The following is a 25185-nucleotide window of genomic DNA, read 5'->3' as shown; positions in this document are numbered from 1 at the left end:
GTTCCTTTCCAATCCTACCCTATCACTCCATCACAGCCATCTTTTTTCTCAACTAGCCCCTCTTAGTCCCCTTTGCAGGATTCTGATCCTAAATCAAAGTCTTATAAGCAGCAAATCCTAATTTCACCACTCCAAACTACTGGTGCTCCCCACCTGCCTGCAGTCCCATCCCATCCACCCAGCCCAGTGCACCATGCCCACGGGGGTCCAGGGCTGGTCTCCATGGATGTTCTCCATGCTGTTCTGTCCAGCAACCATGGAAGTGGGTACGGGGTGGATGAGCCAGATCCAGCAGTAGCAGTGGCACAGGCAGAGGTAGCTGGAAGGAGCTGCCATTGAGAGGGCTACTGGGAAGCTGAGTCTGGCCACCGCACCACTCTTGGCAAAACCAGCCACACACACCATGACCCATGCTCCCCCCTGCACCTGGGCTTGGCGGGGCCGAGAGATCCACTGCAGGCTGGATAGAATCCCTTGGCAGGCTGGATTCAGCCCGCAGGCCATATTTTGCCCATCCTTGCCTTAACTGGACATCAGTGACATCTTCCCGCTACGTTTTCCAACCCTATTGGCTCCCAGTCCTAATCTCATGCTGTTGGATCTTCATTCAGTCACAATGTATCCTTTTCTCCTACATCTTCTGATCTCAGTTTCATTCCTTATACAGTGAGAGTTTTCTTTCTCTAAATCTTTGCTTCTCAGCAGGGTTCTCTGCTCTATTCTCATGTCCTTGGGCAATTTAACTGCAAAAGCAAAAATAAAAATTCAGCCTGGTGAGGCTGCATGGCACGGAAGAAAGGCTAAATGGTTAAGTGTAGCAAACATATAAACAGCTGAAAACAGGGTCTAACTATGGGAAGCATCAAGTATCATTTAATTATAGCCATGCTATGTGACAAACAATTTTGAATGAGTGAGTGCATGCCTATTGTTGCATGTTCTCTTATCGGAAGAGAAACCCAATTTTAATTCTTTACCAAAAATAACAAAGCAAATAAAAAGCAAAACAAATACCAAAGAGAAGAAGTTCTTCTCTACTTTGATAATATTTGTATATTGCCTATAATTTTCCTAAGTAAAATCTAAAGTGGATATAGGAAAAATTATACCCCAACACTAGATGTAGTCCCGATTTCATTCAACTGAAAGGGCAAAAAATAAAACTTTTCACTGACTTCACGGTAAGAAGTTTCTGGCTCTTTAAGAATATAAAAATTATTTCAAACAGGCCTTTGAGATGCACTACCAGTTTTCTTATCTTAAAAGATGGACTGAGGTAATTTACCTGGGGGTTTGCCACTGGACTTTGTACATAAAGAGTACTTCAACCTCACTTCACTCTGCCAATTAGTACAGTCTGAATTACTTCCTCATTGGATTCCCCTTCTGTCCTATGAGCCATTTTAAACATGTGAATTGATTTATGAGAGTAGAAGTGCATAACCCACTCATTTTCATTTTGGCTACCAAAAAAAGGTTTAGTTGTTTATTTTTTTATACTTATGAAACAAATGCTGCCAGATTATCTGGTTTCAGGAGAAACCAGGATTTAGTTTTTTAAAGAAACCAACCCAACCAGCTGATTGGAAACTTCCATGCTATGAGGTTTCTGGTATTACTTATTGCTTTCACTGCCTTGACTTCCAATTCTGAAGGCTGCCCATTCTCCTCTCTTTCTTGACACAGAAAGTATGCTAGATTTAGTGAGAATAGGGAATGCCACACAAAGTCTACTCAAGCAGCTAAGAAACATCTGACAAGGAAGAGATATGGGGGGAAAGAAAACACACAGGATATTTTACTGGGGTAACATTGGTCTCTGATTTCATGGACATTCACAAATGAAACATCAGAACTTTATTGCAGCACTTGAAAGCTGTAAAAACTCCTTCCTACACATGAACTTAAAGACTGAAGTTTTACAAAAAAAGAAAGTAGACCTATTCTTGGAGCTACCCCTTGAATTTATGTAAAAAGCATAATTTATGCACAACGCCCTTGAGTATCTGGCAAAGTAAGAACAAAACAACATAATAAAGATCAGAATAGGCCAGCCACACATTTAAGTAGGAACACTTTGCAACCCTACCCAGAACAAATATTCAGGTCCACAGTGTGATCCTGATTTCCTGGCAGAGAATGGGACTGCTGTAGGGAGAACGCATCTAAGGTCCTTGGAATAGCAGACTGAGGCTCATGTCCCTTTCCACAAGTTTTATGTGCCAGGCAGCTGCATCCAGACCTTCTTAGTTTGTAAAAAAGTGTCAAGCAGAGACAGTCTATTAAAAGCAAATAGGAAAAATGGCAACCCTGATGCCTGTCACCAAAGAGGAGTGTTGATATAACTAAATTTAATCTAGCTCTAAATTGTCATCGGTAGATAGGATTCCAAGTTTATCCAGAAGGGCAACAGTAATCCACTCCATTTTGTGCTGTGTGTAAACTGTAGTTTGTAGAAGAAAAGTCACTTTTAGCCACAGAATAACACTTGCAGGGTATCTTGGAGTGCTTTAACAATGACATGAGCAAAAACTCCTTTTGGTTTAGAGAAAGGACATTACTTACTAAGAACTGAGAAACAGGACTGACAGATTTCAAATAATTTATTTTTGAATCATTTAAAGAGCTGTGGTTGTTTGAGGACTCTAAATGAAGTTTGTAAAGTATGCTTGATATTCGTGACTCTCTGTGCATATCTGTGCCAGACTGCAAATGCCGTTTGGAATGTGGGGCTTTGTCATTTTCTTTGCTGGGTTTTCATTCCATATTGACCTAAAATCCATAGAAGTCAGCAGGAGAAATTCTCTCATCTGATACACAGCTAACAATATAGGGTTAATGAAATTTAGGAGTCACAGATTTAAATGGACCAAATCTGGCCTGCATTAGGGTGTTAACTGAACAACGGATCATCTGAGGACCCTGATCACCACAGATCTAGCCTTAGGGAAAATGGTACCTTGGGCACACTTGTATTTGGGCACCCCCCACGTTTCCCCCCAGGGATCCCCACTCAGTCCCTCCCAGTGTTGGCATTATGTGTGTGGGGTGTGTGCATAGGGTGTATGGGAGGGGGTTGGGGGGATGTGGGAGGGGTGTGGGTGTGTGGCGGGGTGCATGCGTGCATGTACATGTGAAGGACACATGAGCCCCAGCAGCTGTGGGTGGCAGGGGACCCAAGATACTCACCCAAGATGCTGGTCTGTTCTCAGGGTGCAGCACCCAGCCCTAGCAGCAGAGGCTGCCATGCAGCACTGCCCGGCCTTGCCCTCAGCAGGTGGTGGCATTGGCCAGGGGGGGCTGCAGCTTGGCCTCCAACCCCAGCAGGCTGGTGACGGTGAAGCCCTTGGTGCACAAGCCAGGTCTGCCCAGCCATGCCACCTTGTTGGGCTCTGCTGCCTTGCCCATGGCACTCCCCACCCAGCAGCCCCCAAGTCTGTCATGCTGTCTGACAGTGCCTGCCACTACCACCCAGGGGCTTTTTACCCTGCTGCCCTGGCTGGCTAACTCCAATAAGCTCTGGGCATGGTGGGCTCTGTAGCCCGGCCCCGGGAAGAGTTGCCACTGAAGTGCCCCAACAGCTCCTGCCTGGCACATGCAGCAGAGTAAGACCTGGCAGGGCGTGTGTGTGTGTGCGTGGTGCCCCCCACTCCACCCGCCAACCATGGCGCTCTGGGTGGTTGCCCACACTGCCCATCCCTAAGGCTGGCTCTGTATCACCATACAAAGCTAATCTTTGGGTTGCCTAGTGAAAGGGGTTAAAATTATACAAGAAAAGGGTTCTCCACTGGCCATTTGAGAAAGAGAGAGAGAGAGAGAGACAGAAAGAGACAAAAGACTAGGAACAAAATGTTGGATGCAAGAGATTGATTCCATGATCTGGATGACAAATCATGATCTGCAAGAGAAGGATCCTACCTCTTAAGTTACTAGTGGGCAGTAATTTAAGGCCAGAAAAGAGAGAAAATGGAGGCCGGGTAATACATGTCAGCATTTATTACTTACCTAGATCTATATATATTTTGTATACTTGCTTACATAAGGGGAGATTATTTGAACCCCTTGGAAAACCAGAGAGTCTGTCTGCTTTCACCGACCAGGGACCCTGAAGGGTTGGGTGGACTGTATGTAAGAGTATACACAAGGGAAAGGATGCATCTCAACCACTTGGGAGGAGGTCCTCAGTGGCCCATGGGCTGAGGGCAGGGGTAGGCAAAGTCCTGCCCACAGACCATATTGCGCCCATGGGGGACTCCATTACCCAGTAGCCCCTGTGATAGCAGCTCCTTCTGGCCGCTGCTACCATACCCAGACCTGCTGCCCAGGCACCCTAACCCATCCACTCCGCATCCACTGCCAGGGGTGGGATCTGCAGGGGAAGGGTGTGCAGTCAGGAGGCTGGGATGGGGTTGCAGCCCATAGCATGAGCAGTGGGTGGGGACCAGGGAGACCCCAGAATCTTAGTGGGGCCAGGGCTAGGGCAGAGCCACGATCTACTGCCTGGACACCCTTGTGATGAGTGTGGGATCCACAGGCAGGGGTGTGCAGGCAGCGGCTCACAGCTCTGCCCTGGCTCTGGCCCCATGCCGTCCCCACCACAGGATCCCAGCTCAGGCCCTGCAGCAGCTCCACAACCCAGAGCAGCTTCCCACCCAGCTGCATGGCCTGCATGCGCCACTCCCAGCCAGTGTTCATGGAGACCCCAGAAGCAGCAGGGCCGTAACAGCGCAAGGCCATAACAGCATGGGGCCAAGGCTAGGGCTGGACCAGAGCCCTGGTTCTCTGGCCCTATGCTGTTATGGCCCCACTGCTCCCAGGGTCTCCATGGAGACTGGCCAGGGCAGAGGCTGCTAGGAAATGGAGTCTGGCCATGGGCCAGATCTGCCATTTTGCCCACCCCTGGCCTGGGGTATTTCGGCTGCAGTGTCCTAATTCCCTGAAGAGGTAAGAGACAGAAAGCTTCTGACCAGAAAGCATGCTAGAGAGACCCACTTCTGAAACCTACTCAGGCCAAGGAAAATTTGGGAGCATATAAGCCCTAAACTTGATGGGAACCAAACACAGTAGCTCAGTGGTGTTCAAGGCTTTACCAAGGATGTGCAATACCAGTTCTGGAAACAATTCTGACGTTGATTAGAACTCTATGGCAGTCAAAGAGAAAGAAAATAGAAAGGATTACATTTCTATCTTGGAGACTGTAAGCTACAACTGAGCTGCAAGTAGGGTTGGAGTGTTGCTGCAGCCACGAATTGTCCTTAAAGTTATTTAGCTACAGATGCATGAAGAGGTTGTATGAAAATCTAGTACAGTAGTTCCTAACCTTTTTAGACATAAGGCAGTCATGATTAGACTCAAGGCATGCCTCGTAAGACTCAAGCCATGCTTTGGAAAAGTATGCTCCTAGTTTTCATTTTTTGACAATGAAAAAATTATAGAGCAATTTTTCTGTTGGAAAGAACTCAAAAATGCCACAACTCAGATTTTTCTTCTGTGGATTCTTCTTCGAAATCTTTGGGTTTGTCTTATGAATCATTTTTGCACTTATACACCTAACATTGGATAGCATGTCACAACACTCTGGTTGAAATCACTGGTGTATTAAGATGTTACCTTTCAATGATTTATGATTTTACAATATGCTGGACTAATCTCTTTCCAGCAAACATGTTAGTTTAGAGACAACTAAGGTGTTACCTACAAAAAACACTGTAGTTCCCACAATGCATAATCTGATTGTATGTAATCTGGAAAACCATGGCAGTGAGAAATACAGTGGAAAACACTGGGAATAACTAGACATGGGTTTGCAAATGCTCAAGATCTGCCTCTGTATGGGTCCAAGGAATAGCATAGGCATGGATACAAAGCTAGAGATGATTGGTAGGGCTGTGCAATGCTTCAGTAGCAGATTTGATTTGGAGGAGACTTGGCCCGATTCAGCAGCCAAAACTCTCAGTCCAAATCGAATCAGGAGACCAATTAAAGGGTCTGAATTGAATTGGAAGCCTCAGTGCCGCTTCAGAGATTTGGCCATAGATTAAACAGGCAACAGTCCTCACCACATTGGACAGGACATGGCTACCTCCAGCTGGTAAGTCTATTGTGGTGGGGAGAGGGGGGAGGAAAGGGGTGGGGGTCACAGATCAATGGCCCCACAGTGAGGGAGGGATTGGGGCTGGGGCTGGAACCCAGGCTGGGGCAAGTGCTGCCAAGGGAGGAGGTGGGGCAGCTCGCACCGCTGTGCACCACTGGTCTGGGAGCTGCTCATATGGCAGCTTGTCCAGAGGCTCTCGCTGCTGCTCCCACCACTGGTCCAGGAGGGCATGGAGTGTGGGCTTGTGGCCCAGGATCTGTGCAGGGTGGGCAGGGCTGGGGCTGCGCTGGATGGAAGGCAGAAGGCACTGGGAGCATGGGCTATGCCCTCCTGCTCCTCACCCAGCCGGCGTGGGGCCAGCACAAGACTGAGCCACCAAGCTGCCTCTGGACAAGCAGCACACTGCGGCAGGAGCTGGCCTGGTCTCTCCACACCTAAAGGACAAGCAGTGGCTTCACCCTGGCTGAGTGGCCAGTGGCAGGGCACGATGGCAGGGTGCGCCTCCAGATCAGGGCAGGGTAGGCAACGGAGCAGGGTCTATGGGGGGCTGCAGTGAGTTTTTGGGTGGCACATGTGTCCCCCCAATGCTCTGCTGCTGGCTGCCCAGCTGGGGCAAAGCCGCTGCTCATCTATGAGGCGTGGGGAGGCTGGACCAGGTCCCGCTGTTGCACACTGCTTGTCTGCAGGCAGCACAGGGGCTCAGTCTCGAGCCGGCCCCACTCTGGCTGAGCTAGCGGTGGGTGGGCAGAGCCCCTGCTCCCAGTGCTTTCCGCCTTTTGCCTGGCATAGCCCTGGCCCTGACTGCCCTGGGCAGATCCTGGGGCACATGCCCCCACCCCATGCCCTACCGGACCAGTGGCAGGAGTAGCAGCAAGAGCCGCTGAACAAGCTGCCACACAAGCAGCTCCCGGACTGGCAGCATGCAGCAGTGTGAGACACCCCACCCCGTCCTTGGCCAGGGCAATACTGTGGGCAGCAAGCCTCCACTGCCTGGCTGCACTCTGTGGGGTGGGCGGAGCCGGGTCTGCACTCCGGAAGGCTAGTGCCAGCCACAGACTGGACTGCAGCCCTGGCTCTGCCTGCCCCACAGAGCATTGCCCGGCAGCGGGGGCTAGCCACCCAGAGCACAGCCCTGGCACCATCCACCCTGCAGAGCACAGCCCGGTTGCGGGCAACTGGGGCTAGCCTCTCAGAGTATGTCCCAGCCCAGCCCACCCCATACAGATCTGGGGGCACATGCCCACTCCCATGCCCTCCCAGACCAGTGGTGTACGGCAGCACACAGTGGCAGAAGCCCCCCCTCCCCAAGTCCCATCTGGACAATTTGTCCCAGCCCTAATCCCTTCCCTTGCTGTGGAGGTGTTAATCTGTCCCCCCTGCATGTACTTTCCCTCCCCCCTCCATCCACCACAACAGACTTACCAGCTGGAGGCAGCTGTGTCTGGCATCAAGGACTGCTGCCTGTTTAGTCTATGGCCGAATTTCTGAAGCAGTGCTGAATCTTTGGATCTGATTCAGCCAAATCGAATCCGAACAGTGATTCAATTCACCAAATCAAATCACTGTCCCTCCAAATCAGCTGAATCTGAACCTGAAGTGAATACTTGCTGCTTAGCACAGGCCTACTGACTGTATGTCCAAAGGCAAAGTAGTAGACGTCAAAAAAGTAGACAAAAGTTGTCCCATATGTGCATAGAAAGTTCCCTTTATTAAACTTATACCCTTGGGGAGGGACTGTATTTTTGCACAGTGTGTAGCATAGTGTATTTCTGGTTCAGAACTAGGGATTCTAGGAGCTATCACTTGTACAAATATGCAGATGGCAGAACCCACTTATTTAATCAGAGCTGTACTACACTAGACAATGCCAAATTATTTCAGTACATTGTCAAATGCAAATTCTGCTTTGTCCTGGTAAATCTCTCCATGATAGTTAGGTTGTTTATAAAAAAGAAATTCAAGTTTTAGAGTCCCAGAGAGGGATTCAATTTATATTTCCACTCTGAAGGGATTATAAATTTCTACTTCTTCTAAGAGATTTGCAAAGGGAGCATATAAAATTATTTGCATTTTACCCAGTGGATCTTGGCAACTTGCACAGAAACATTTTACTGCAAGGGTGGGCAAAATATGTGGGCAATTCTATCCGGCCCATGGGGCCCCTAAAATTTATAAAATTAATTATTATCTGCTCCTGGCTGCTTGTCAAACATGACGAGGTGCCAGCGACAGCAGGACCCAGGAGGAGCTGGTGGCAGGACCCAGAAGCACTGCACCGTGTGGTTCTGACCATGCAGCTGGGAACCATACACTGCTGGCCAGGCCAGGCTGACTCCTGCACCACGTTGTTCCTAGCTGCATGGCCAGGACCAAATACCGCAGCAGGAGCTAGCTGGGAACCATGGGGCCCAGGCCAGGCTGGCTCCTACTGTGTCCTGCAGTCCTAGCCATTCAGCCGAGAACTGCACGCTGTCAGAATGCGTGGAGCATATCCACGAGTGCACATGTGCCTCTTGCAGCATCTTGCAGCCCTTTGAGAGACATGAGACATGTGCGGGAATGAGAAAACATTCCCCACGCTGCAAACATGTACCCACACCTCCCCTTGCATCACCATACACATGCACCCATACTCCCCATGCACACCCCACACTCCCTCACACATCCCAGCCACCTTCCCCCTCCACACATACCAAAACCCCCCAGCTACCCTCTCCCCAAACACTCACACCCCCCCAGAAACCCCATACCCACCCACACTCCACATATACCACAGCCCCACAACACACACTCTCCCCCACACCCCACATACACACAAACCACACACACACACACACACACACACACACACAGCCCCCCTCAAGCCCTGTACCCACCCACCCATACCCTTCCACTCCCCGCTACAATATACAAAAGTAAGACTTCATTTTAAGCTATTGTGCAATCACCTCTATGTACACTACACAAACACACATAAATCAGGACAAAAATATTTCTTGAAACCAGATTAATGTATATTGTTTGATTTTAGACTATAGTTTGTTTTTTTCCCAGTTCTAAGATAGCAAACTCCCTAGTCAAAAGAAGTACTTTCAGGGGCAAGGGGAGAGACTTCTGGTGGCAAAGGTCAGGTGTTAGGGGGTTTGACTTCCAGTTCCAAGATGGAACCAAGGGGCAGGGCACCTGTCAAGGGGCAGGGCTACTCTTGTGGCTTTCAATACCTCACCAAAACTTAAGTAGCCCTCCAGCTGAAATAATTGCCCACCCCTGCCTTACTGGCTGACTTGGTAATGGCACTGTTTAATGCAGGGGTTCTCAAACTGTGGGTTGCAACCCCCTGGCAACTTAAAAGGGGGTTGCAAATTCTCTTCCCTCCCCAGAAGTGGTGACAGAGGGCAGGGCCAACACCGCCATTGAGCACTCTGTGTCACCTCTGTACATTGTGCCCACTTCCCCATAGCCAAGTCTGGGCCGCTGGCCCCCAGGGACCCACCTGACCTCTGCTCATCTGCCGGCCAGACTTGGGTGCGGGGAAGTGGCAAGCAACATGTGGTGGTGGCATGGAGTGCTCAATGGCAGTGGTGGCCCTGCGCCTCACACCACCACTTCTAGGGAGGGAAGAGAAGTCTTCTAGGGAGGGAAGAGAAGTTTACAACCCCATTGTCATGGTATCAAAAAGTTTGAGAACCCCTGGTTTAATGGGTTCCATGTTCTTTCTGCTTTTTTTTTTTTTAATAAGATCCTCATTTTCCATGATAGTTAATGAGTGTGTCCTAGAGCAGGATTTTAAATAATTATGGCATTTAAGACTCAAAATTTCAGTCTATGGAATCTGTTGCATTTTTCTATTAGTAGTTAATCTTTCAAAGTAGCAGCCATTACTAGTATCCCCCTCTAGCTCCCATGGGATAGGCATTGCTATATCTTTGGGAACAGAGTCACACTGTGAAAGGCATCAGTAAATAGTGATCACAAGTTACTCCCAGCAGGACACAAGTTATCTGGTAGGAGTGGCTTACAGGTATCTATGACATGGTTTGTTTGCCCTAGATATGTTACTCTGCAAATTTGGCACACTAAGTTTTCTCAGGGCCTCAGTCACTATCTATCAGGAATTATGAAGCATGCTGACAAATTCACACAAGGTGAAACAAAGATAGTAACATGTATGTGTCTTATCAAGGTCAAGAATTAGTGTTAATTATAGAATGGGAGACAGGTTTACATTTTCTCTTTAGTTATTGCAGTGCTTCCACTGTAGATTTATTAGGCCAAATCCATCAATTTACCCATCTTGGATGGGGAGCATCATTGATTTCAGGGGGGCTACATAGACAAGTCAGCCAGTCAGTATTTGATCAGCAGGGATCCTGGTTTTCTGATTTTAAAAAAATCCCCAATTTTCAGTGAAAAAAAGTAACCCCAAATCCACATTGTTCCATGATTTAATTGAAACGCCACTAATATGTAGACAAATATATAGTGGTGTTTCATTTTAATCACAGGAAAATGTGGATTCGGAGTTACTTTTTTAACCAAAAATTGGGGATTTTTTAAAATCAGAGAAAACCAGGATCCCTGTTGATCAGTTATCCTAAAGCTCCTCCTGGAAGGATAAAAAATTGTGTCTGAATCCAAATTAAGGCACTAAGTAGGAAAGGATTGTTTATGTTGAGCCAACTGTTCTAGATTCAACTGAAAACACCCGGTGTATTAATGACCCATTCATGGGTGGATCCAGGATTTTGTAACTTGCACTGCAAAGGTGGCTGCTCTCACCCCCACCACAAACACCAGGTCAGGCAGACTGCGTTGTATAAGTTACAGTGAGGGACTTTTTTAAGGTCCCTCAATCAGGTAAAAATCTTCCCTCCCCCTTCCCTTTCCCTCCATGCTCAACAGTACATTCCCTCCCATTCTTTTCCCTCCTCCCTCCCCTGCAAGTCACTGTCACCCGCTGATCTGGAGGTAGGAGGAAGGGCTCCAGATCTGCTCCTGACCCATTCCAGCCAAGCCGCACATGTAACCGGGTCAGCTAGAGATAGTGGCGATAGCAGGTGTGTTCCTTTTCCCCGAGTCTTTTCCTGGGCTGGCAGAGAAAACGAAAGAGGGACCAGACAGGGACTGGAGAGGACCTGCCCACTACTGCCTCTGTCCCTGTCTGAGCTCAGCTCTGCACAGTCCCCAACTGGAGCAGGCAAGAGCAGCTTTGGAACTTCCCCCTTCTCCCCCATGGGACAACCTGAGACAGCAGCAGTTGTGTGTAGGGGAATGGCGGGGACAAGGAGAAGGAGATGTGCCATTGAGCATGGAGGGGAAGGGAAGGGGGTTTCTTACTTGCTTTGAGGACTTAAAATAAAAATGTCCCTGGCCGCTTCTCCCATTGTATGTTCAACTGAAACGGCATTCATCTGGCACCATTGCACCCCTACTCCCAATCCATCCCTGGACCCACTACATTGTTTTCTGCAGTTATATACAGCATTAAACCTACATTTTAAAGTGCCACTGCAATGGGGAAGAGCATCACGCAGTTTTCCCTGACTGCAAGTGAAAGAGAGGGTGTCTGGGAGTCAAACAAAGGAGTCATTCAGATCTTTCCAAATATCCAAAAGATCACTGTTGCTTTGAAGCATTAGAAAGAGAAGATAAGACAGGATATCCTAGCTTACACCAGTACTCTAACCTCTTTGCAGTATCTCCAAGGCTGAGACATGTTATATGAACAGTGCAACACTTGGCAGCCATTTATATTTAATGTAATGCTATACCTTTGTTAAGATACTTGAACTTATAATACATGCATAATATTTACATGCATAACAATGTTTCCAGTGTGAGCTATCTAGGGGTATATTTCAGTGGTGTCATTTATTTGCAGCAGGAGATGGTGTGTTTCAACTAAGCTACAGGGGTCATCATCCAAGTAACCAAAAAAGTCTGCTGCTCCCAGGCAGAACCTAGTAAGGCTGAAGTGCTGTGAATGGAAACTGTTCAGTAGCAAACACTGAAATGAGCAGTATTATATTAAATATGACTTAATAAACACAGGAGGAAGGAATTATTTCAGGCATCTACTACCTCACTGAAAATCAATGCTGTGAAATGGGAAATAATTTGTAAGCACTTAACTGGCCATGAGAATGTTTTCACTTTAACATCATTTATCTTTTTACCAGTTAGCCTGGAAGGTACAACCCAGCCTTCAGCATTTATGTTAAAGATCTTCCCTTCAACCAAAACCAGTTGTCCTTCTTCACCCTCAGGGTGCCAGATGGCATCTGTTCTTTTACAGATAATAATCTTTTCCTAAAGGGAAATTCTTCTCACATACATATTAAATGTAAAGTGCATGCCTCGCATTATCAGCCTACTTGGCAACATAGTATAACCCAAAACGGATGAACTCTTATCCATCAACTAACTAGATTTTCTCACTTAAATATCTGTGGGGTAGCAGGAAGGGGAATACTCTGAGAAACCATCAAGCACTGAACTTCAGGCTTAACATACCAGTTAGTCTTTTACTAAGAGTGCGAGACAGCTAGAAACCACATACAATTATCCCTTTGGCATGAAGAGCTGGGATTCCCCAGTGCTGTGCTTACAGTCAGGAGCTCCCGGCTGCTGGCAACAAGGCGGAGAAAGCCAAGACAGAAAGCCTTTCCTTTTCTAACTGAAAGGGCTTGTTGATCTTATATTTATGAACTGTGTCAGTTCACCTGATCAGACAGGCTTCCAAATCTACTGTGGTTTTTTTTATGCTGGCAAGAGCTCAGAGAAAGAAATATTAGCTTTATACCCAATTCCCCAAATGGAAGAAAAAATGTGCACATTTTGCAAAATGACCAGTTCCTCAACTCACATTTGCCAACAAAGTCAAGAAATCAAACCCACAAAGTATTCTCACCTGAACTTGCAAATCCAATTACTTGTTCTGAGAAATACTGAGGGAGGTGTAACATAATATGTTGAGAGGCAGAGTTAACTGCCACTTCCTCAGATTGCTGGCACCCAATTGCTTTTCCAAACATACTTAAGTGAAAGTACAGGTGAAATCAGGTGCTGAATTAGACTTACAAGCCTATTAAATTTTGTTTGATCCATTTTGAACACTCATCAGTTCTATGCCTTCTTAACAGGAGTGGGAGAGAGAGAGAGAGAGAATACACTATGTAACAATGAGAGCACGAAAGGACTTCTCAGTTTGGAGAGTGAATAGCTACTCATATAACACCACTGGTGACTGGTGGACTCAATAGGTCTGATTCGATTTACATTTTACTGTTACACAAATTTAGAGGCATATTTTAACAATCTACCTAAAGAAAATGAAAAAGCAGAAACTCTCCTTTGTGTAAAACGGAAAGAAAAAATAAACAATGAAGAACCAGTGCGCTCTCTCAGTAAGGACCACAATATATACAGATGTATCGTGTGTGTGCGCGTGTGTGTGTACAAACACACACGCGCGCGCGCACACACACACACACCAGTAAAAAACACTTTTTAAAGAAATACAGTTGGTGATTCTACTACAAACAGAAATATTAACAAATATTTTTAAACAGAAGATAGCTTAACCCGCTAAATCTGTGTTTCCCCACAGTTAAAAAATATTTGAATGAAGGCTTCGGGTTCAGGCCCATTTCTAGTTTTAAAAATTGCTGTTATATGAAGTGTTTATAATTAGTTTTCATTTTAAATTCTAAACACTGATTCTTCAGCACAATTGATGATGCAGCTTGTTATTAATGTGGCAAAAATATAGGTTATGATCCTATGAGTACAGATGTAAAGGCTTGATCTACTCCAGGAGGATAATTTCACTTGCATAATTTTGCAACATGTGTTTACAAGACACAACCATATATAGGGGGGTTTTTTGTTTCTTTATATCTATATTTTTTCACATGTTGCCATATATAGGATATAATGTGCCTTTGTCATGACCATAGCCATACAATTTTTGGTTTTCCACAGTGTAATTTCTAGAGATCAGTTGCAATGTTTCTGATCTTACCTTTTAATGGTTGAGTCCTAAACTTCTCAACGTTACTTGTACAATTAATTAGTCAACTGTACTGAGCCTAGACTTATACTATACTCACCTTTTACAGAGATATGGTAAAAACATAGGGAAAAAAAACAGAAGCACAAGTTAAAGTCATTTGTATTAGTCCTAGTTTCTTATTTTATCTCCAATGTAAAGCCCCTCATTATAAAATACATTTGCTAATGAGAGATTGACTCACCTTCTGCTGAAAGACCCTGTATGTTAATTCCCTTGGCAGCCAAGAAACTCAGGCATGCATCTATGTTTTCAATCTAAGCAAGAAAAAGAGACAAAAGAATATGCATTGTAGTAAATGTTTGCTTTCATTTTATTGCATGCAACCTTTGTATCACAGGAATAGCCTCTTTGTTCGTTGCGCTGGAAAGACATTTTTAATGCTGGAGCCATAACAACATGAAAACTCCTAAGTTACCAAGTGATCAATATTGTGTTGGTCAGCGCACAGTATTGTTTGTACTTGCATGAGGCAGGTTATTTAATATTTTAACCCTGAAAGATGACCGCTGCATGTTGGTAAAGGGTCAAAAATAACATGCAGGGTTTTTATCCTACGATGATCATAACAACCACGATACTGAAAATAAACACAGATGCCAAATTTGCTTGTGGAGAAGAAATATTATCGCTTGCTCTTAAGCAGGCAGCTGGCAGAAGTTTCCAGCCATAGAGGCAGTAAAATATAAGAACGGTAACTAGAAACCCCAGTTGGAATCCAGAAAATGTTTACTCACAAAATTATCTAAATGTCAGAAATGAAAGACTACTGAAGGATGCAGTGGCTTCTCGTTGTGGAGTAAATCCTGCCTCTTTAGTGGGTTCATCATTAAGGAGCAGGATTTTATTTGGCCCACACACAGGACGTGCACAGCCAGCTCTATGGGGGTTCCCCACATACTGTTTGGGGCCAGGAGAGGGCAGGAACAGCACCTACTTTGCCTGCCCCTACTTCCTGACAGGTAGCTGCTAGAATTGCAAAGATTACTTTACTGGGCTGACATAGCTGCAGTGAAGATACTGTAGTTCTGCCCTAGGGTCCAAGAAAATAGAATTCATACCTGGCCTTTTGTCCTCTGGAAATCACCAGCTCCAAATTAATTTACTTAATGTTGATGAGAACATTTGTAAAATAAATACAGCGTAGGTGTTGAGCATGAAAAATGGTCCGAAGCTACCCAACTCAGCCCCCGCTGAAATCAAAGGTAAGCCTTCCACTGATTTCACTAGGGGCAGAGTTAGTGATGAGGTACTACAAAAAATCTCATTCTTACTCAATTTGCAGTAGGATCCCTTACCCCAAGGAGTGATGTACAAACAGGAACAACACAGTAGCTGCCCCAGGAAAGTTCATAGCATAGGTTTATCCTAGGATACAATAGGTGACTGAATTCAACAAATAGGCGTGGGAGGATAAGGCAGTATAAACAGTAGTTTTGCATAATGAAAGTAGGCTCAGCTCAGCACCTGTCTGGCCATTGTCAGGCTTTACAGCAGGGTTAATTCACATGGAGGGATTTCTATGAAGTTTTTTTTTTCCCCACACAAAAGACCTTGGTGTAGAATTCAGTCTTTATTTTTGCATTTCTCACACTGTGAGAAATCATCAAACAGAAATAGAACTGGTCATCTTAATTAAAGCAATCACTATTCTAGTAAACAATAAACAAGTTAATAATATAGAGTACTATCCATGCTCAATGATAGCGCAAATATTGGTCCTTATTGCACCCCGGAGATGTAGCATTACCTCTGCCTTACTGCAGTATTACCTAACCCTCAGATACCTGTCACTTCCACCAACTGCAGTTCTTATATTTTAAAACAAATAAATTATGTCTTTTTATCAGGATATTAACCTACTAGGATTGACCACAGAGCCTTTCCCAGATATTAGCTAGATATATCCTTCCTGTCTGCTAATAAAAGAATAGATTCTATGATTCTCAGATTTTAATGCTGGTACCAAGGTCCAGTCCTCAAATATGTCCCTTTAAATCACAGCATTTACCTCTTTGACTCTCAATGATTCTCTTGGCTTTCACCATAGTTCCTTTGCTAAGGTGGATTTTCTTTGAAAATTAAGCATCTAAATCCTGCCTAAGTTCTGTGTAGGTGCATACAGAACCAATATGGACCTGGCCCAACCTGGCTTCCTTCTTCCACAGTCTTATCCTATACTTGTTGCTCTCTTTTTTTGCCTTAAATTTCTTCTCCCTTCAGACAGGGTAAATTGTAGCAGTATGCTTTACTTCTATAGCAGGCTTCTCAAACAGCCAGCTTCCCCTTGAGACCAAGTGCCCACAGCCCTTCTTCCTGCTCTATGTGGTATTCTCCAGACCGACTTCCCCAGAGCACATTCATTCATTTCAGCTTTTGATCCAGACGTTATCACTCCAGGACACCCCCTGTGACTGGACTCCAAACAGCCTTTTTACATACTGAGCACCACGGTCACCTGAGTAAAATACCTAGCCCCCATTCCAACTCAACTGAACATCCTCCAGCAGGACCTGACATCCTGACGTGACCATGACTTGGAACATCCTTCAAAGGGGGCAGAGCACCCTGTTATAAAGGCTGCAAGGAGAATTTTACATAGCAATTATAATACATGGAGAAAATGAGATAATGGATTAGAATGGGATTGCTCAAACCCCGGCCTACAGGCCAGATCCAGCCCATAGCCCTATGTCATCCAGGCCACAGGACTTGCCCCAGGTCTGGAAATTTGACAGCGGAAAAGTGGTGGCAGTGCTCCCCCACCACAATTTTTTTAGACCTGTGGGGAACCCCAGGCTCTGTGTACTGGATTGGACCACCAGACCCCAGGGCCCAATCCTTACACATGGGGGGCTGGCACCAGGCCCTAGGAGCCAAACCAACTGTGCCAGGGGCCAGGAGGGAGCAGTGCCAGGCCCCCAGGCCCATCCCCATGTGCTGGGCAGGAGCGGGCCATGCCGGGTCCCAGGGCCTGCTCCCTGAGCACTGGGCATGGAGGGGGGCAGTGTTGGGTCCCGGAGTCCAGTCCTGACATGCAAAGCTCAAACTGACCCACAGACCGGCCCCCACCCCACACATCTGGCCCCCAGGGCCAAAAGGTTGAGCACTACTGAATTAGACTTTTACAGGATATGGAAAGGTGGACTGCATGGGAAAAAAGATGGAACGCAAGAAGATGGTAACAGTCAAGAAATCATAAGAAACTAAGTAGTGTGAAGGCAAGAAAATAGCTGTCCCACATGAAGGAAGAAGGAAGCCATCATGAAATAAAAGGCTGGTGACAAAAGGATGCAGAGGAGGTTCTTATGCCAGGAAATAAAACATAAGGATAAGATTTCATTCTTAATATACAATAGAAAGGGACTTGGAAAATACAATAGAAAAGCCAAGATGTTGCAAGGACGTGTAACTAATATTATTTGTATGGATCCATAGGTACGTGTGGTGATTTACAAATGGGAAAGGTGCTTGGCAATATAATATGAAAGTTGAGCAATTAATTTTAGTGTGTGGAAAAAGAAAGAAGGGAATGGTTTAAAGAATTTAAAGGAAATTGTAATATAGAACCTGGGGGTAGAGCAACTGAAAGCTATAGTTGGGAGTACCCAAAGTATTTCTCATGGAATAATTACTAAGTGCTCTACATAAAATGAATTTGTGGTGTCAGTCTAGTTCTAATATAAAAGAGAGAGGTAGTTAACCAGGCAGTGAGCAGGGTAGATCTGCACCTTATAGACTAACTGACTCATTCTACTATGCCTTCTTATAGGAAGGAGTTTAGATTCCACTTAGCTATCACTCCTCAAGTGCCAAGAGAGGAGCCAGATACTGGGCTTACAGATTATCTTCTACCTGACCTCCGGCAGGTCAGAATGGAAACCATCTTGGTTGAGTATTTGAGGAGACCTCTCTGAAACTGTCCGCGCTTTTCTAAAAATTAGAAGAGAGGAGGCAATTGAAATGTTTATATTTCAAATAGTGTTTGGTATATAAATAATGATATAACTTATGATGAAACTAAGCTAAAACTTTATTTTACCATTCAAAGGCATGAAAAACCATGAGGATTACTTATATAGACAGGTCTCCTAACACTGCAAACAGTCCACTAATTTGATCTGTAAAAAGAAGCCTCAAAGGCAAGATTCAGTGCACAATCTGTATTGTACCAACATTAATACACAATGAAAACGAACTACCTTATGTTTTCAAACACAACACGCCCCCAGCCCCATTCCTGAATATAACATATACGCTGTTTTTGAAAGGTAGAACGAAGACAAAAAGATTTTTCCAGAGTTATGGCTGCATAGAGCACGGACAGAGCCTAATGTTCATCTGACTGTGTGACCTTTCCCGCTTCCTAAAAGCTCAAACCCCAGCTGCTACTGAAAACTGGTCTCCATATGTAGATCTATGATTTTGAAAAGAGCTAGAATCCCTAAGGTTGTGAAATAGGAAGAGAGAGTCTAGGAGACGCTAGTAAACAGCAAAATTGCACTAAGAAAGGTTAGCTTGATTAGCCGAACGTCAAGATCATTAAAAAGGTGAGACAATCATTAACAACCTTAGAATGAAGAACAATTAAGTCAACTGACTCCTTCAGATGCCTAACTAGTAATGCAACAGCTGCTGTACTGTGAAGCAGGAATCAAAGCAGATTGCTTCTATCCCAGGCACAAAATCAGCACCCTTGCTTAATACATGCACCCCAGTTTGGGGGGAAAGGTGTTCCTTGTATGTGAGAAAATACAGTATTAAATGTCAGTGTATACCTTCTACTAGCAAGTTAGTTTGGGTTCAGAATATGAGTATACCATGAAAACATTAAGAAAATGAGAAAAATATTTGATTTTAGTAATTTTTTTCCTATATTCTAGAGACAGAGTAAATACAGTCTGTTATGAAAACTGTGATGGTATCACTTTTCTAACTAGGACAATAAACTCCATGTAAATTATCTATGCAAAAATGTAGTGCTACTTCAGCCAGAAACATCTATTGCACGTACAACAATGGTAATGCAAAGGATTTTGAAGAGGCCTAATAACAAAAGCACCTAGACAAAAATGTCTGGGGGGCTGAACTGAAGTTCCTAAGTAGATCGCAACTGAGTACCAGCTTGTAAAGAGACAGAGGCCTAATGACAATGCACTGTGCACTGAACACACAGCTGCCTTCTTTTACTATTCAAAAACAAGCAGACAGTGAAGCTCTAAGAGCCTTTTCTGAGCCAAGCCCACATATTGTTTAAGCCCTTAAAGCAGACGTGAGAAGTTTGCTGATTTGCCAAAGGGGAGTGTATATTTTCTTTTCTTTTCTTTTTTTTTTTGCTGTGCGTCATGACTGGCTTTTGGCAGGCAGTTCTAATTTCTCTTTTCCTCTGCCTCCTGCTGCAAGTCACATGACCACAGCAGAGGCAGAAAAGAGAGAGATTTCTGAAACCACAAAGCTGGTGGTACAAAGCTGGTTGTGTAGTATCAGTCCCACGACATGCAGGACATTTATTTGTTTTAACAAGTCCTACAACTAAACAAGAGTACTGCTGATCCTAACTGTGAAAGGGCCTGCCCCTATATGGGAAGTTTTGCTTCCAAAACTCTGTCAGTGGGACAGGCAGTGAAATAAAGAAACTCTACTGTTTCCAGATGAAACATATTCACATAGAGAAGAGTTATAAATAGGAACTTGGGGAAATGTATGGAACTCAGACAAATTATTTAGAGCTTAGGGTTTGGGGACAGGAAGGAGAGTTGAGCTGGCAGTTCTAACTTACTATTTTAAATTTAGGCTTCTTTAAAAAAAAATCAGGCTTCTTTTTAAAAATACGTTTTAATTCAAGTTGTTCCAGTTGGGGCATATGGTGGTTAACTTCTTCCTCTACAAAGTTTACTCCATACAAAGCAATCCTACATATGAGTTCTTCCTCATGTTCTCATCTTCTCCTGAATGAAGCAGCAATGCTTCTTTTCACACCCAAGAAAGGACATTAATATTCTTTATCAGGCTATTCCCTCTCTCCACCCTAAGTGAGGTAGGTAGCCTGTCTTATTTTAATATCAGAATTAAGATTCTGTTCAGACTCACTACTGAGTATAGGAAATAACTTGTATGGCTCTACTCTGCATTCTAGCTGCTCTACACTGTTCCACTGACAGAGAAGAATGGGGAAACTCAGCTTAACTGCTTGCCTGAGAACCCCCAGACTTAAACGCTAGGGACAGACATGACACATAAACTGGTTTAAGGGATCAGAAACTGATTTAAACCTGTAATAGAACAGATGTTTAGTGCACATTAACCAGTTTGAAAATGACTGAAACCAGTTTGAGATAAACCTGGTTGAATGTAGTATCAGACTTAACTGATTTGGGTCAAACCAGTTTATGCAGTGTCTGTCCCAGACCCCTTGCTGATTTAAGATAAACCAGACTCCCCCAGCATCCCAGCATGCTCTCTGGGCTGGGTGGTGCTCTCTGCTCTACAGCAAGGCTGGCCCCTCCCCTCTGCTCCCTGGCTGGAGCTCAGCAGAGATTTGCAGGCACAGAGCATCTGCCTGCTCCCCGCTTCCCTCACCACTCCCTGCTAAGCAGGGATCCCCCATCCACCCTGCCTTACACAGACACACAGCATTAGCTATCAGACCACATGGTGGGCATATCGGTGCTGTGGCAGACAGCAGTGCTGGTTTAGGGCTGTTTGGAGCTAATCAACAGCTCAGCTAGCAATGTCCCTCCGTTCCTTCTTTGTTTAAAAAAAGCTTGAACTAATTTGAGATGCTGTTTGTTTTCTGATGGGGTGATAAACGCTCATAACAGAGCTAATAAGTGCTCTGTTATCAAGGGTGGGGAAACCCCTCCCTAATGCTGCTGGGGCGTGGCCATGCCCACCTCAGCTCAGCCCTGTGCAAGGGGAGGGAAGGCTACTCTAGCACCCCCAGCTTCTAGCTTGAGCCACTGCAGGCATGTGCTTGGATTTCTGAAATGAAAAGGGAATGTCTATCCACCTCCAAATCGGTTCAAGCTTCAGGGTTACTAGGAATAATGGTCACAAGTTGTTAGAGAGAAGGTTCAGGCTGGACATCAGTAGACATTACTTTAAAGCTAGGGCTCCCAAGTGAGGTGGTGCTCTCTCCTACCTTGGGGGTCTTCAAGTGGAGGCTGGACAGATATTTGGCTGGGGTGATATAATCCCAGCACCAATTCCTGCCCAGGGCAGGGGGTCGGACCTGATGATCTGTTTAGGTCCCTTCCAACCCTAAATACTATGATACTATGATACTAACCTGCAAAGATGGAATCAATTCAGGCTCAAGCTTTTTGAATGTCTGTCACTAGCCAAAGGGATCTCTGATTAGACACAGCAGGAGGAGAAATGGTCATGGCTAGAATATCTTGTGACTCAGCAACCCCTAGGTACCAAAACTCCCTAATGGAGCAGTAGGCATCCAGAAGTAATTTGGATCAGCCATGAGGACCCTCCACTACTCTGGGGTCTGACACATGCAGGGATGGCCCAAGAGACATGTGCACAAAGCTGATAAAAGTTATGTTTGGCATTACCCTCATTATGCATTTATATACCTTTTGAACAACATATGCTTTTCCATACAAAGTACAGGCTGATTCACCAATCTTACTTTAGATTAGTACAATTTAGTTTTTGAGTTCTTCCTCTGTGCTATGTATCTTCCTAGTCTTACAACTCAATTCTAAAATAAAATCTTAACTTATGTAACTCACCCTCCAAAGAGGAACAAACTGCACATTTATGGTATGTACAAACATTCAGAGAGGTTGGGGGAGGGTTAGATTGGGTTAAAAATAGCCACCCAATCTCAGGTAAATTGGAGTGGGGGGGAGGGGAGCGGCTAGTAGAGGGGCTGGGGGGGAGGTATGGGGAACTGGCAGCTTTGTCGGGGAGGTTTGGTGGGATCAGGGGAGTTTGGCAGGATAGGGAGGAGGGGATTTCTGTACCTAGGGTAGTCTGGATAGTGTGACAGGCAGTGAAATAAATGTTAGGGTAGTCTGCACCTACATGTTATGACAGCCTATACTTAGCCTTGAGGGTCAGCCCCCTGACCCTCCTACTCCAAAATGAACAACCCCCCCCAACCCCGTGAATGAACTGCCTGCTACTCCCTCCTGCCACTCTCCTTACCCTAACTTACTTCCATCAACTCCCAGCACCAGAGGGTTTAGCGGGCTTGCAGGAGGATGAGCTAGCTGGTCTGCTGGGAGGGGGGTTGTTCATCTGGGGCTGGGGGAGGAGCCATAGAGTTAAAAATAGCTCAGCACCAGGGATGAGGGGAGTAGGAGAAGCACATCCCAGAGCTGGGGCCAGTGGAGAGGCTTTCCAAGATCCAGGGCTGTGCTTTGAACATGTACAGAAGTTTAGTTAGATTGGTCCTGCCATACCAGATCTAAGTTAGACTACTTCAAAGATACAGTTAACTTAGATTAGGTCATCCATTTTTTGACAGATCTAACCATCCTAAAACTTCTGTAGTTTGCACTTAGATTGACCTAACTGAGGATCTAAGTGTAAGGTCTGTACCTGGGTGAACTAAGTTAGATCAAGTGGCCATTTTAACATGAACTAACCTCCCCCTAACCTAGCCTTGAAGGGCTACGTCCCCAGTAAGGCAAGAATAAATAGTATAATAGTTGCACAGATCTTTCCAGCTACACATTTTAAAGTGTTTTATAAAGGCATGTAAGCATTATCATTCCCTTCCTCTTCCTGCCTGTTAAACATATGCTAACTGAGGTATACAGGAATTAAGTGACTTCCTTGAATTCCTGCCTAAGTCAGGGATAACAAGCTTTTCTGATTCTTATCTCTTCTCATTCCACTATGAATCCCCCAAATCTATAGCACAGCATTATTCTTGTTCTTTCAAAGGTGTGTTAGGAAAAACTATGTACTTCTAATAACTTTCAACACAAATAGCCACAGAAGTTTTTGCACTTGTCATGTTAGGGTAATCTTAGCTTCTGTTCTGATCTGTGCTACCAGGAAAAAACCAGGAAACATGCCATGACCTGTAGAGGCACATGGTATTACAAAGCCCTGCAAACATGTAAATAAAGATCCATAAAAGGGCACAGATATATGTTGATGGCTGACTGACTATATTTGACAGAAGCTTGGCTATGGAAATTCTCCACAGTACACACAGCTCTGCCAAGTCAAACAAAGCAGGGTAAGTTAAATTGTAAATTGTGTTGCCCTTGTCACAAGATGAGATACTCCTTAAAAAACTAGGAATCAAACTATTACTGTAGTTTCTTCCCCTTAAAAAATTCTAGAGACTGTTATGTTATAGTGCAAGGCCTGTACCCCCACTTTTGTACAGCAATAGGCATGTGGCTTTTATGGAATGCTTCTCCAAAAGATTTATTTTTTTTAATTTTAAACCAAGTTGCAATGTCTTCAATTGCAGAGTTTGGTATAGTATTAAGTTATCAGCTTTCTCAGGTTGTCCCATGTCAGGATAGAAACTTCAACAGAAAAATAAAAATAAATACCAATTTCAGAAGAAATCTTATAACCCTCCTATACCATATAACAACAAGAATTGACTACATACCCAGCAAAAAGACAAGAAAAGATCCCACATTCTCATTTATGCACTGCAACCTATTTACTTAAGTTTAAAAAAGTTTGCTCAACATTGTTCTTTTATTATATTAAAAAAGGCCTGAAAATCTTACATTATTACACTGTCAATCCTTATAAAAAGTGCCTTCTTTAGCAGTATAAATACGATTGTATGTAGATTTTTGGAACCTAATTGGCCAACTTTATATAGGCCAATTCATATTTCAATGGGGCTGTCTTACAAACTAAGCTGACAGGATATTAACAGCACACTGACAAATCTATAGAGTTGTTGGAACATTTTCACAGAATAAAGATATCAACATGACGATGCCTGAAGCTAGCCTTTATTTTTAAAACTGGTTATGAAAAAGGGGGCATCTATAAAAATTCCCAACCCTACTTCTGTGAGCACAGGGAATAGGCCCTTCCTTGCCTGTCACATGGCTTTGGCACACTACAATTTAAGATGTGGTAACTTAGACATAACTGCTTTTAATAAATGTTCAGAGGAAAAAGGTAATGACCAGGAATCTAGGTTCACCACGGAAAAACGTGGTAAAACCCAGATTGTCTCATTTTAAGAAAACTAAGAAATGAAGTAATCATCCAAGTATTCAAACCATACACATGGGTACTGTGAGTGTAATCACATTAAAAATCGATAAAAAGACCTCAGATAGGATACTATGGCTCTATGCTAATGAGGCAACCAAACTAGCACATAGGATACCTAGGAAGAATATTTAAAACAGACACAGGGCCTAAGGATATAACATTCAAGCTGCCTACCTGGTCGTTACTGTAAATCATAATATGCATAGGACTAAGTCCCTGTCAATATTTAATTTTCTTTTTCTATTAACATATCTGCAGCTGCACACACAACATCCCAGAAAGATACAGAAATACATGCAGTAAGAACAGCTGAGAAAGCTTCGATTCATTGTGTCCAAGTCTCTAATCACTTTAAAGAATATTTAAAGGCCATCCTTTTATTCAGGATGGTCCCAGGCAACCCTAGGTGACTCAGAAGACTCACCAATCCTTTCTGTTCTTTTTCTTTGAATAGGTCAAATGAAAATGGTCTCTTTCCTTCACATGTAAACTCTGATTTCTTAATGCCCAATCCTCCAGCAGGGTGATGATAAATACCCTCAACACTGACCATAAGAAGAACACTCACAGCTTGCACCCGTGTCAATAGAAAATGTGCTGAAATTTTCTATGGAAAACAAATTTGATCAAAAGTATCCATATTTTGGGGAAGAAAAAAGTTTATTGAAAATGTTTGTTTCTTTTGAAATTTTGGAGTGTTTTTAAATAGAAAGTTGAACAAGACAAAACATTTTTGGTTTTATTGATAATCAAAACCTTTTAAATAATAAAATCAAACATATTTCAGGGTTTTTTT

At 44.3% G+C, this 25185-nt stretch overlaps 1 protein-coding gene across 1 annotated transcript in view; it reads right to left on the bottom strand.

Annotated features, from left to right (window-relative positions):
- NAV2 (neuron navigator 2) overlaps window positions 1–25185 on the bottom strand; it is a 420322-nt gene that overhangs the window by 236550 nt on the left and 158587 nt on the right. The window contains 1 exon segment of the mRNA XM_025200388.1: window positions 14350–14422. Coding sequence (XP_025056173.1) covers window positions 14350–14422 — 73 coding nt within the window.

Source organism: Alligator sinensis, unplaced genomic scaffold (assembly GCF_000455745.1).
Source record: "Alligator sinensis unplaced genomic scaffold, ASM45574v1 scaffold442_1, whole genome shotgun sequence".
NCBI classification, from domain to species: domain Eukaryota; kingdom Metazoa; phylum Chordata; order Crocodylia; family Alligatoridae; genus Alligator; species Alligator sinensis.
Note: the sequence above shows the minus strand (reverse complement) of the source record. Positions and strands in the feature narration are given on the sequence as shown.